The sequence below is a fragment of the Telopea speciosissima genome, chromosome 4 (assembly GCF_018873765.1).
Source record: "Telopea speciosissima isolate NSW1024214 ecotype Mountain lineage chromosome 4, Tspe_v1, whole genome shotgun sequence".
NCBI classification, from domain to species: Eukaryota; Viridiplantae; Streptophyta; class Magnoliopsida; order Proteales; family Proteaceae; genus Telopea; species Telopea speciosissima.
In genome coordinates this window covers 30,846,989-30,860,710 of record NC_057919.1, presented here as the reverse complement: position 1 = coordinate 30,860,710, position 13,722 = coordinate 30,846,989, and the positions used below count along the sequence as shown (strand labels likewise).

The 13,722-nt window shown below is 38.6% G+C and overlaps 1 protein-coding gene across 1 annotated transcript in view; it reads right to left on the bottom strand.

Annotated features, from left to right (window-relative positions):
• Nucleotides 1-2,689: 2,689 nt before the first annotated feature.
• Nucleotides 2,690-13,722, bottom strand: part of LOC122659746 (exocyst complex component EXO84B-like) — a 41,921-nt gene continuing 30,888 nt past the window's right edge. The window contains exon 7 of the mRNA XM_043854865.1: nt 2,690-3,260. Within this exon, the coding sequence (XP_043710800.1) occupies nt 3,080-3,260 (181 nt within the window). The 3' untranslated portion in view covers nt 2,690-3,079. The remainder of the gene's footprint in view (nt 3,261-13,722) is intronic.

The following is a 13,722-nucleotide window of genomic DNA, read 5'->3' as shown; positions in this document are numbered from 1 at the left end:
TCGAGAGTTTGCTTTGAAACCACTGTAACGACCCAACCCCTTTTATCAATAGCTCAGGATGTTCTTCCCTAGACGGTGTGAGAATGAAGTTCTTGGTTCACCCCACCAGTTAGTTTCTTGACCTTGGCCTCACCTCTTCGTTTCTTAGCCTAACCTCACCCTCTTTACAAGACTCAATGTCCCCGTTGTGCTTGCCTCACCACCAGGGTTGAGAGTCGGCTCTACTACCATTTATAACTCCCCAGCCTCATACCAAGCCACGATGTTGTCCGCTTTAGGGTAAAACCCTCACGGCTTTAAAATACGTCATACCAAGTCAATAGCTTAGGATTTTCTTCTCTAGCCGATGTGGGACTAAAGGTTCTTAGCTCAACTCACCACCTCGTTTCTGAAGTAATCTTGTAAAGTTGGCTCGGTACAAACCAAGGGTAAAAAAGGAAACATCTTTGAAAAGAAAATCATGGGTAAATCCATCTGATCCAGCCCGATTCAGTAAGATCTAGATTGGTATCGGCTGAGATCAATTCCTATCCTGATATCAATTACTGAAACCGTTTTTATCACTAAAAATTTTTAGGGAAACAATTTTCTGTCTAGGAGTGTAGCCTACGGCAGCACTCCCATGTGTCTATCTCTCTCCTCCTTAAAACAAGGGGGCAGAGCTGTCTTTTCATATGAGGAGGATAGAGATAGACTCATGGGAGTGCTGGCATAGACCATACTCCCGGACAGAGTTTTTTTTTCCATAATTTTAAGACCCACCTCCATTCTCTCTAAATAAAAAAATATTATTCTTTGATGATATCACCCCATATTAACTAGGAACATATAGATTGGACCATACAAAGATGTTGATTTTCTTTGCTTCTTTGATTATTTCAAGTTTTTTCTGTAAGGATTAGATCCATTGTGGTTGCTGATTTAGTCAATTAATAAAATAATGTAGATATACAACCTTCTAGTAAAAGTATTTTAAAGTATCGTTGTAGCTACTAGCTGACTGGTGCAATTCTCCCTCTTGAGGAAATAAATGATTCTAGATCTCCTCTGAAACGTGTGTAGCTCCTTCCTTTGAACTTTTGATCAGGCCAAAGGCGATAACTTAGAAATTCATATACCTCCTTCCTTTGACCTTTTGATTTTTTTTTTAATTTATTTCTCTTGACTATGAAGAAGACTTCAATTAATTTGGCTGAAAGTGTACATGTAGATAGAAAGTACGGAACTTGAGTGCTAAATGGACCATCACGTGGTAGTTAAGCATGGCCAACATTTTTCTTTCCCTAATTAAACTTCCTCTATTTCTTGGGGACATACTAGAGATAGAAATCCTCGGAGAAATAATACTAATAATAGTTGATTTATTATATAACATATTTAATTTTTAATCTTATGTGAGACATATGCACTAATCCATCCAGAGTTCTCATTAGTCACCACATCCATCCCTTTCACAAAGTTAATCCACCATAATTTTTCACGTTTAGCAATTTACAATTGGGGTTCGGGAATCATACTACGAACAGTTACTTGAATGAAATTATAGTTACAATAGAAAGGAAAAAAAAAGGTGCGACCGAGGCTCCCCCTCCACAGAAAATTATCACGTCTAGTACTTGACGCGGTCAAGTGTGCATCGTGCGGCTGGGCACCACCCATGTGTGCACGGTGGGGCCCGCCCATGTGCGCACAATGGGCCCCACCGTGCACACATGGGCGGTGCCCAGCCGCACGATGCACACTTGACCACGTCAAGTACTTAACACGATAACGGTCCCCCTCTCCACTGTGGGGTTTGGAGAGGGTTATAATGTGCCATGGAGCAACCTTATCGTTGCGCTGAGGTCCAACTTCTACAGCTACAATAGAAAAGCTTAATAAATAATGGACCATCCTCAATGTGGATTAAAAAATCAGGTTGCATTTATACCATGCTTCCTTATCTCCAAAAGATTACTCTTTTCCCTTGAAATCATGTGTGTTTTATAAGCTTCGGCAACAATTGATGATTATAACATTGGATCACATAAAACTAATGCAATTGTGGACCCCATATCAATATATGGTTTTTACAACCATATAATATGGAATGTCTAATTAAAATTTGTTATAATGACATCTTAAGTAATTATTTTAAATAATTTTAAAATGTAAAATAAACGGCAAACAAACGTTGAAAATTTTTTCAACAAATTTTACATCAAAAACAAATGTAGCAACTAGTGGAAGATGCAACCTGCTGATTCGCTGGGTTATTAGTTAGCTAGGGAGGGGCCTAATACGCAATCCCTGTATTTGGGTCCCAATCCTATTGTTTAGTCCCCAGTTAGGATTTTTTGGCATGGCTATTCCTTCTTGTCTCTTATGCCTTGTACATCGTCATTACTTCACGATAAAATTTCATATATGTAACAATCAGTACTTCCAATTTCTTTACTATCTTGTTAAAGAGAAAGACCCCCGATAGTCGTTCACCAAGCCAAGGAAAGACCTTAGCTCAGTGACCTTGGTAGGAGCTTCCCAATCCTGGATAGCCTTTACCTTACTCTCATCCATCCTTAACGTTCCACCTCCGATCTTGTGGCCAAGGAACATCACCTCCTCCTTTGCAAATGAGCATTTCTCCCTCTTGATATAGAGTTGATTGCCCCTTAGTACCTTGAGGTTAAGAATCTTCATGTGATTTGTGTTCGATGAAAAATGGTCTAGCTTATCATATAACTAGTGAAAGAATGATACAATCTGGAGTATAGAGTAAGAACAGCTTCATCAACATTTACAAACTCGAACACCCTACCCAACACTGGGAAGAAAGAATTCTCAACTTACAACCAAGCAAGCATGAATTAAAGAAATGAAAATCTTGGAATAACATCTAAAACAAAATGGAAATTTAAAAGAAAGGGGGATAATAAATGGTTGCTATTTATACAAGGATTTGAGCACCACAAACCCCAGCAGTAGCAGACAAATATGTTAACACGTGTTGAGTGATCACTAGAATAGCCAGGTGGCCACATTAGAATCTCCTAGACTGGTTTTGCATTGCTCTCTAATATACAAGGGTGAAGAAAGCATACTAGGAGCTCCCATGAGACCTAAGAGATGAAACTGATTGTGCAGAGATAGAAGCAGTGGGGCTGTTAACTTCTCTAGGACTGTTGAGATCGCGATCTCCATTGATAGCTTTTACTTTTCCAGTCAGCCTCTCCACAGCTTCTTGACAAACGTCTATAAACCAATCATCTTCGGGCAGTACACTGACAGCAAATATAGATACTAAGTTTTCAGAAAACCAAATATTTAAATGCCAGAAGTAAACGTTGACATCAAGCAAATTCAAATAGAAACAATAACTGATGTAAGAAGAAATATAAAAAAAAATTTCCTAAGAAGAAACAAATAAATTAAAGCAACAAGAATGTACAACCAGAAATATTGCAACAAAGCGGGATTTATCAGAAAAATAGGATAAGATGCATTTGTTCTCACCAAAGTTAACAAGAAAAATAACCACCCCTAAACCAGTCAAATTGCTTACTCACTGCCTACAAAATACACAGGTATAGAGAAGTTCGGTGGCCAGGTCTTCCCCTCAACCTCTCTTCTTTTTTTTTTTGGTACAACCCCTCATGACTTATAAATAAGTCAGAGATGAGGGACTTAAGAGTCAAAAAGAGTCTTGAAAGCACTTGACCATATCTGCAGTTATTTGAAAATAAGTCTATGATCCAAGAAAATCCACATGCAATGCCTCTTAAGTCTTCACTCAGCTTGAGTACAGCATTTTGAAGGCTTATCCTTCAATATGACTGCAATTAAATCCGAGAACGTTATGCACAAGATGAGATGATACCATTGCTAGGTCCTTCATATTCGTTTCTCCAACTGTTTTTGACTGTGATGTATGGTTTCGCAGAGCTATGACCATGATTGACCCTTTTATTTCACTTCTGGCAGTTCTTAAACCTCTAGACAATTCAAAGAATGAGTAACAAGCTCCAAAATGATATATTAAAACTACGGGAAAAAGATCTCTACTTGGTGGTGTTTCCTACGCCCTCTCACAGGACACCGTGAGATGACGTTGCCTCTGCCCCCTGGGTAGATTCCCAGGTGTTCTCACCCATTGGCCCAGTCTTGTGTAGAGACCATGCAACCAAGTAGAGATCTCTTGCCCTAAAACTACAATGGCAAGCCAATGGCATCCTTCACATGATCCACCTTTCAACAACACAACATATCTTACTTCCTCACCAGCTGATTAGGTAGCCGATCTAAGCTCCCTGTCCTCCCCTCTCCACCATCCCCACCCCCAAAAAAAACAAAAAAAAAAAAAGAAAAATGAGGAAAAAGACAACTAACAAAAAAACTGATGCAGATTCGTGGCTGAACCGTCTTGACCAGTCTGGCCATCCAGACCAAGATGAATCAGGTCCCCCAACCTTTTTTCTGGTTTTCTAGGATATTAGTAGTTTAATTATTTTGAATTTTTTTTAATCTTTTATAGTGGGGAATACTAGATAGGATTGGTAGATACGTGGTAGATTAGATTTATTTTCCAGTTTCCTTATTTGAGTTTGTTTCCTAGACCCCTAGTTACCCTTCATTAGTTGGGTTTCTTCTTTTATATAGGTTGTACCTACAATGGAGTTTCAGACTAGAGCTTCAAATTGTTGAATTTTTGTTGAATGTGTTGCCTTCCATCTCTCCTGCAAGACCTTTCTTCTTCTTATTCTTCTTCTACCCTTTTTTTTTTTGTTGTTCTTTTCTTTTGCAGGTGATATCTATGTCTGGGTAATACTTGCAGCTCTATGTAACTGAAGCCATCTTCTTCGATCCTCTTATTCCTCTCTCCAAATCAGGGAGTAAGCTTCCTCTCCTAGGCCCATGGAACAAGAACTCGCCGAGATCTCGGTAATATCTCGCTATTTTCAAAAGGCGAGATGAGATGGAAGGCAAAATGGAAAACTACAATGTTTCGGTTGAGATTGAGATCTTGATTCGACCGAGACTGAACCAAACCCCACTTTAAGTTATGCTTTAACTCGACCGAGACCATGATCTCGACTGGTCTCGGTGTTCTGGTTGTCTCGACAGTGAGGGTCCAAGAAACTTGAAAAAATTGGTTTTGATCCCATTTTTCAATGGAAAACTTGCCAGATTGTGTAGAGATATGTCAACAATCATCGACAACACTTCTATGTATTATGCGGAAGAGTACGTGAAATGCTTCAGCAGCACTATGACATGGGAAGCCTATGTGTCACATACAAAGACTAACTTGCTTCGAAACTTTGGCTTGGAATCATAGAAGTATATGTTAAGATTGATGTATTTTACACTTTTATATTTCTAATGCTTATTTAAGTAAGTCGTTCTACATTAATTGTATGCTTTGATTGCTTTCTATTACTAACTTATGTGTACAATAGGGCCTATTAGTAATTTAGCACATTGTAGCCTACCAATCTAGGGTCTGAAGTCAAACTCCTATTCGGACTTTGATTTTGGAAAATTTGATAGTGTCATTGTGTTTAAATGGCCCAAAATAGGTTGTATACCAAGTTTCATTACCAAACTAGGTCAAAAACCCACCGAAACCTTCAAACGAGTTCAAAAAAAAAAAGTGCACCAGCTCGCCAAGATCTCAGCCCAACTCGGTTTTTTGGCTGGGCGAAACCAGTACCGAAACCGAGTTCTCGAACCATGCCTAGGGCAATTCAAACCCTAGAACTCCTAAGTCCAACACAGTTGAACCTGGTGTTCACAGAGGATCCGTAGTAGAGAATCAGGTCCAAAATTCAATCATTATCAGACATCTCATGTGGGAGATTTCTCCTTCGCAGTGGAGTTTGAGACTAGAGCTTAATTGTTAAATTTTGGTTGAATATGTGGCCTCTCTCCTGCAAGACCTTTCTTCTTCTTATTCTTCTTCTACCCTTTATTTTTTGTTATTCTTTTCTTTTGCTGATGATTTCTGTGTCTGGGTAATACTTGCAGCTCTATGTAACTGAAGCCATCTTCTTCGATCCTTCTTATTCCTCTCTCCAAATCAGGGAGTAAGCTTCCTCCCCTAGGGCGATTCAAACCCTAGAACTCCTAAGCCCAACACAGTTGAACCTGGTGTTCAGAGGATCCGTAGTAGAAAATCAGGTCCAAAATTCAATCATTATCAAATATCTCGTGTGGGAGATTTCTCCTTCGCAGTGGAACCTCCCAGCCGCTGGTTTTAGGTGTCTTGCAGTTGAACATAAAGCAACCCCCCCCCCCAAATGATAATGCTTCTTTGGGGTTTACTTCCCCTTTTGCCCCTCCCTATTTAGTTTATTCTATTTTGTCTTTATTTTAGTTTTGCTTCAAAGTCTGTCCTCAAACTATTATTCCAATACCTTTTATGTCCTCCCCTTTACCTACAAAGTAAACCCTTGGACAATCTGGTTTATTACAAGTTTATCACTACCTTCTAGTACTTGGACTTTTGTTAAATCAGGTAAGCCCATAGCGAACTGAAATATGATTTTGTGACCCAGGTTCCACAACAATTGGTAACAGAGCACATCTGATTGATGGATAAAATTCTCTTGTTCGTCATCCGTCAACAACTTCAACTAATGCAAGAGAATCTCGATGAGACTTGGCACATCTGACTGTATGGACTCTTCCTTCAACAAATTGATCTGTCGTTGAGCAAAGTGATGTAGAACCAAGGGTGTAATTCAAGGAAGATTTTGAGAAGGCTGCTGCTGGTGGTTCTATTGGGTTGCCTACGTTTTTTTTTTTTGAGTCTTGTGAATGAACCAGTGAACCAGTTGGTTCAGCTGGTCTAATTTAAGTGGTGGTCCTATAGTTTAGTCGAGTCTTTTATTTATTTAAGTTGTTATTAGAATAGTCAGTCTCACATCAGCCACAATTTATTTGGGCTGGCAGTGTCTTGTAACCCAAGCAAGGGGTCAAGGTTGGAAGTTTCTAATTTGAGTCTTTCTAATTTTGACTCCTTGCCATTCTCTTTCATTGCAATCTATAAAAGCAACCCAGGAGGCCATACTAGGCCACGATTTTGATTCTCAAATACAGCTGTTATGCATGTTTGCTTCTGTTGGAAGTTTTCCTTGGTGTTTAATCCATGGAGAAAGGAACTGGTGTATGATCCAGTTGACTCCTTGCGGTGGGAAGCCCAGGAGGTTGATTTCAGTTGTTGTTTTTCATCCCCTTCAAATTCTCAAGCCATCAGAAGCCTCGTCCCTTCAACCGAGCTACTCCCAACCTATTGTTCTAAGGTTACTTTATATTTTTGAGCCTAACTTTCTATTTTCTTTCCCTCAACCCCCTGTCCAATCTAGCATTCTAGCCATTACTTTCTTCAATCTTTTTAGCACACCTTCCCCCCTCCAAGACCCACACTCGATCTTTGTTTCAGCCCAATCTGCTCAGCAGATTGTTGCCACAGAATTTCTCACAAAATTCCTTCAAAACCCAGTCTTTGGCCTACCTATTGAACTAGACAGAGAGTACACCTGCTGCAGACCTGATTTTATTCAATCCCTTGACCTTCTTGATATTCCTGACCCCTTCCCTAATACTAAACCTAACCCTGTCCTAAATATAGAACTAAAACTCACGAGATCTCGAGTTAGATCTCATTTTTTTCCAGGGTCTAGACGAGATGGCATATGAAACAATAAAGTGCAACAACTGGAGCGAGATCTCGAGAATCTCGACCCAAACCCCTTTATATGAGTGTCATATCTCGCCGAGATCTCGGTGGGAAATCTATGTATATAGACACTTATCTATGCAAACCTTGGTATACAGATATTTATTTATTCCAGAAACCAGGACAGATACTTATTTATGCCTAATATCATTTAAGTCAATGGTTTTGTATTTGTATTTCATTAACAAAAGATATTATTCATAAATAAGCAAATACCCCCTGTTTGAATCCAATAAAAATAGTTAAAAATCAAATTCCAAAAGGAAAAAAAGTCAACCCCCTCAATTCAAGAACAAAACTAGATTTTCGGCGGTAAGTGCAATCATAGTTCGAGAACTCGTTTCGTTTCGTTTCGTTTCGGTATTTCGGGCTGACCGAAATATTCGAAATTTCGGATATTTCGGTCGAAATATTGTATTTTTTCTGGTATGTTTCAGTAGGTCATTTCGGTGGGTTTTAGGCCAAGTTAAGGCCTGAAACTTCATGGAAACCCTATTTTAGGCTATATAAACACATTTAAATGTTTAAATTGCAAAAATAGTCACCCAAAATGGTGTTTTGGATGTGCACCATTGATTGGCAACGTACGATCGAACCCTAATGTATAAGTGTATAAATTAGTTAATTACACATTTACACATACACATTGTACATTAAACAAGTAAATTGACTTGGAACTAAGTTGGAAACATAATGATTCATAAGTTAAGTCATAAATCATAATATTAAGTACATAAGACATCATGTCAATAACAAGTTAACAAATAACAACTTAAGAGTTAAGATTTAAGAAGATGATATCAAACATTCCAAATCACAATATGTCAATATCCCCAATTGTCCCCTACAAGGCTACAAGTCAAGTAGTCAACTAGTCATCATTCATCTCAAATGTTTACAAATTTGCTAATAATAACTACTCCGCTGTCCAGGATCAACCCCACTCATGGTCCGCTGGAGCCAACGTGTATTGCTCTCCGACTGTAGGACAAATGCATGCCACGTCATAGTCTGGGAGAAGAAGCGAATGTAGTCATCCACAGTGGCCATGTAAACTGCATCATCAACATGCTGAAGGTAACCTATCCTAGGATATAGGTCACCAAACTGTGAAGAAGTACTACCCACTGATCCACTATGATATGAGTCATATGACGGCTCTGGGAGCATGTACGGGTTGTACGGCTGCGGCTGGTGGGTTGGGTAGCCAGGGTAGGAAAAGAAATCATCCACAAAAGACGATCCACTATATCCCTGTGAGTGGGAGTCATACTCAAAACTGGGAATGGACGGAGAAGATATAGGCTGCTGCCCCCAAGTGTACTGCCCAGAATGCCCTTTGCCATATGGATGTGAATAAGATGAACCATGCTCTAATTGTGCTGGAGATGGACTGCTGTCTACATGAAAAGATGGGGCACGGAAATGCCCACTAGATCTACTGTCTCTATCGCCAATACTCAGTCCACCAACAGAGCCAGATAGGGCATCAATGTCAATAAGCTCAGCCTGCCTACTAGTACCAATACCACGACCACCAGGACGGGACTGGCCACGCTGCTTTCTTGAGTAGGTCGAGGTGGACGATGTGGGTTGTGTGGCTGGTGTGGGGGCACGGATTGCCTCTTGCTGCTCTTGTACCACAAACGGGACTCGAGTTCCCTCATATGCTTGACCACCATCACCATCATCATCACGTCCATCATTACCTTCATCATCACCTCCATCATCACCATCTCCACCAGGACCACCATATATTTATTTCATCATAAACGAACATGTATTTCCCTAAAACATCGTAGATCGGCTTCCGGTGTCTAACATATATTTATTTCATCACAAACAAACATGTTGATCATGCATTTCCCTAAAAAAAATCAATTTTGAGAATATGATTTTACCTGGAATAGTGGAAAGGCTTCGCAAATGTGCTAAGAAGTTTGTTCTCCAAGTGATTCCGGCGTAGATGCGGCAAGGATTCAAGTGGGAAGTGGAAGAATGGAGAAGAAATGAGCAAAAACCTTCAAAAACCAAGCAAAAGTGCAAAACCAGAGCTGTTTCTCAGTCTCGGTCGAAATTTCGACCGAGACTGACGAAACATGTTCATTTATATAAAGCAATTTCTCGAGAAACTCGAAATCTCGAAATTTTGAAAAATCTCGAGATATCTCTAAATTTCGAGAATTTCAATCGAATTTTTGTATTTTTTTTATTCGAGGTGGCATTTTATTTCGAGGAGGTCGAAATATCCGAAATCTCGATCGAGATTTTGAACTATGGGTGCAATTTTCAACTTTCTAATGTTGGGGTCTTTCTCAGATCTAAAAATCCAATAAATCTTAATATGGTAAAACATTGCTAAAAACCAAAAGTGCGGTAAACTATTCATTTGTTTTGATGTCCAAAAAATTATTTTCATTCAGAGCGATTTTGGCAAAATTTGCGCACACTAAATTAAGTTTGACCGGTACATAACTCCTTCAATATAAATCAGATTTAAGCTTGGATTTGAATCAGATTTTGGATCAATCTATATTGATTGACTGCCTCCATTATGTTGTTGCTAGCAAATACCACTCTTTTTGGTTTTGGACCTTCCAAATCATTCCCGCAGATACCGGTCAAACTTAATTTGGTGTGCGCGAATGCTGTCAAAATCGCTCTGAATGAAAATATTTTTTGGACATCAAAACAAATGAATATTTTACCGCACTTTTGGTTTTTAGCAATGTTTTACCATATTAAGATTTATGGAATTTTTATATTTGAGAAAAACCCCAACATTAGAAAGTTGAAAACTGCATCTACCGTCGAAGATCCAATTTTTGTTCTAGAACTGGGGGGTTGACTTTTTTTCCTTTTGGTATTTGATTTTTTAAAAACTATTTTTATTGGATTCAAATAAGGGGTATTTGCTTATTTATAAATAATATCTTATTGTAAAACATTTACTTAAATGATATTAGGCATAAATAAGTGTTTGTCCTGTGTCTGTCCTTGTTTCTGGCATAAGTAAATGTATGTCCTGGTTTTCCACGAAGTGAAACTCCTATTTGGATTTTGTTTTTACAAAATCTGATAGTCATTGTCTTTAAATGGCCTAAAATAGGCTAAGTACCAAGTTTCAGAGCAAAACTAGGTCTAAAACCCACTGAAACCAGGTTTCGAGTTGAAAAAAAAAATGCACCAACTCGACCGAGATCTCGAGATACCTCGAGTCAACTCGGTTTTTCCCAAGGTCGAGACCTGGTCGAGTTCCGAGTTTTAGTTCATTGGTCCTAAACCCAAACCTATTAAACTATCCCTCCATGTGAAACCCACGTACATGGATTCCACTTTGCAGCCGAACGATTAAAATTTGTTCTTATCCTGACATGTGAAGCTCATATGAAGATGGACCCAACAAAAGATAGAGACGTCAACAGAAACAATTCGTTCTTCTCAAAGCTTCTGGTTACTGTTCAAAAAAGCAAGTGAATAGTAAAAATATTCATAACTTTTGAGAATGGTTTTGATGAATTCGTAAGACTTACTATTCATCAGATCACTGTAGCAACACTATGTAAGAGACAAGACACTATTCATTGAATAATAAAACACTATTCATGTGAAGACTTTTTCTATGAATAGTAATTTTTTGGTTTTCTATTTATAGAGCTCATTCACTCATTTGTAAGTAAGCTTCCCGAGATTAGTCACTTCCGAGAGTTCTCCCTTGTAATCCCCTGAGTTCTTTTTTTCTTTCAATCTTAGTGCATGGTTTTGTGTTCTTTGTAAGATCCTCTTTGTATTTCCATGTATTGAACGAATGAGCTCTTTATATAGAAAATCAAAAAAAAAAAAAAAAATACTATTCACAAGAATAATCTTCACATGAATAGTATCTTGTCCCCTGCATAGTGCTGCTACAGCGACTTTATTCATAGTAACTCTTAAGATTCGTCAAAACCATTCTCAAAAGTTATGAATAGTTTTTAAATACTCACTTGCTTTTTGAAACAGTAACCAGAAGCTTTGAGAATAAACGAATTATTTCCGTTGACGTCTCTATTTTCTGTGAGGTCCATCTTCACATGGGCTTCACATGTCAGGATAAGAACGAAATTAAATTGTTCAACTGCAACGTGGGGTCCATCCATGTGGGTTTTACATGGACGGCTTGACCATCGAGTCATCAATCATCTTGCATGTTCTCGATGTTCTGGGCTTCAATGTCATCTTCAGGGCCATGACCTTCCTCCAAGTTTTAGAGCCTATTCTTCTTTTTTGAGCAAAAATAATGTGCTCCCCCTTTAAAAACTTTGCCTTAAAGAAGGCAGCTCATAAGGTCTTTTCAGAAAGCATTCGCCAAAGCCCCTTTAACCTCATAGTTGTACTAATTTCCTCAAAGGAACGGATGCCCAGGCCGCCCTCATTAATCAGTTTGCAGATTTTTCTAAAGTTCACCCAGTGATGTTTGTTTCTAAACTCAGTAGAGCCCCAAAGAAAGTTGGAGCAAATAAAGTAAAGTCTTTTAATCAAAGTTTTAGGAACCTCCCAAGTTAGACAGAATATAGATTGGCATAGAAGCTAAAACATGCTTAAGCAGGATCAATCTAGCTCCCGAAGAAAGCAATATACCCTTCCATCCTGCCATTTTAGATCTGAGTTTGGCTAACAACTCATCAAAAAAAAGTAATTTTCAATCTGCCAATATAAAGTGGAAATCCCAAGTAGGTGATGGGTAAGGATTTCTTAGTAAACCGTGTAACTTCTCCAATAATCTACTCTTCCTATTTCTCATCTTAGCTATCTTATAGATAGCTTTCTCCCCTTCTTTTGTGTTTAGGTTGATATAGAGATCCTCATATTTCTTCGCCCTAGCCATCCCCATAATCTTCCTAGCTTCGTTTCTGGCATCATTATACCTCTTTTTATCCTCTATTTCTTTAGTCCTTTGTCAAGTCTTAAAACAATCTTTCTTGGTCTTAATAGCTGCTTGGACCTCATCATTCCACCACCAAGTCTACCTAGGGGCCTGATGACTACTTGCCAACCCTCTTAATGCATGTCATCATCTTGTTCCACATAGCATTGGTGTCTCCCTCAAAGTCCCATTTTCCTTGTTTGACCACCTTATCAAAAAATGTCCTTAGGGACTCCCCTTTAATCTCCACTACTTTATCTTAGGGTACATAGGTTCCCTCCTATGCTTCTGTGCACTGAGGCACATATCCAACCTTCTAAATAAAATATTACAGCTCCGTTTGTTTCAATGTAAAATTTACCTGGAAAATTTTACTTGAAAATTTTAACTTAAAAAAAAATTAGATGTAAAATTTTAAATGTTGGAAAGTGTTGCAATGTTTGTTTTTTGATGGAAACAAACATTAGAAAACTTTTCAACATGTAAAACAAACATTAGAAAACTTTTCAACATGTAAAATTTTACACTTACGAAGTAAAATTTGCCGTGGAAAATTTTACGCCGAAACAAACGGAGCCGATATTGAAATAAATCTCTACCAAAAGAGAACGCAACCACAAAGATATACCCAAGTAGCTAATTAACCCCTTCAACCCCAAAAATCCGGGTTGGACCGGTTGCATCTCAGCTTGGGTCTCCAAAGTGGGTTGTTCCAGTCCAAAACGCAACTACATCAAAAACTGCACCTATGCTATAACCCAAACTGCTGCTAACATATACTAGAACAGCAGTTTGGTACTTCCTTAGAGTTAGGCATGGGGGCATTGAGCTCATTACACCAGTTGAAACAAGGTAAATCTCGGAATGGATTGTAGGAAATGAATGATGAGTTAGAGCACTAAGAAAAGAAAGTGGATCTTCAATATTGATCATAGTTGCCACAGCGTCTAGGCAACCCAAGGCGTTGGAGAGGGTCCAAAATCAAGAAGCCCAAGGCAACGCCTTGACAACTATGATATTGATAATACAATTCTAAAAAAAAATTAAACAAGTAATTATGGAAAGTAGTTTCAAATCCATGAACTTCATACAAAACATC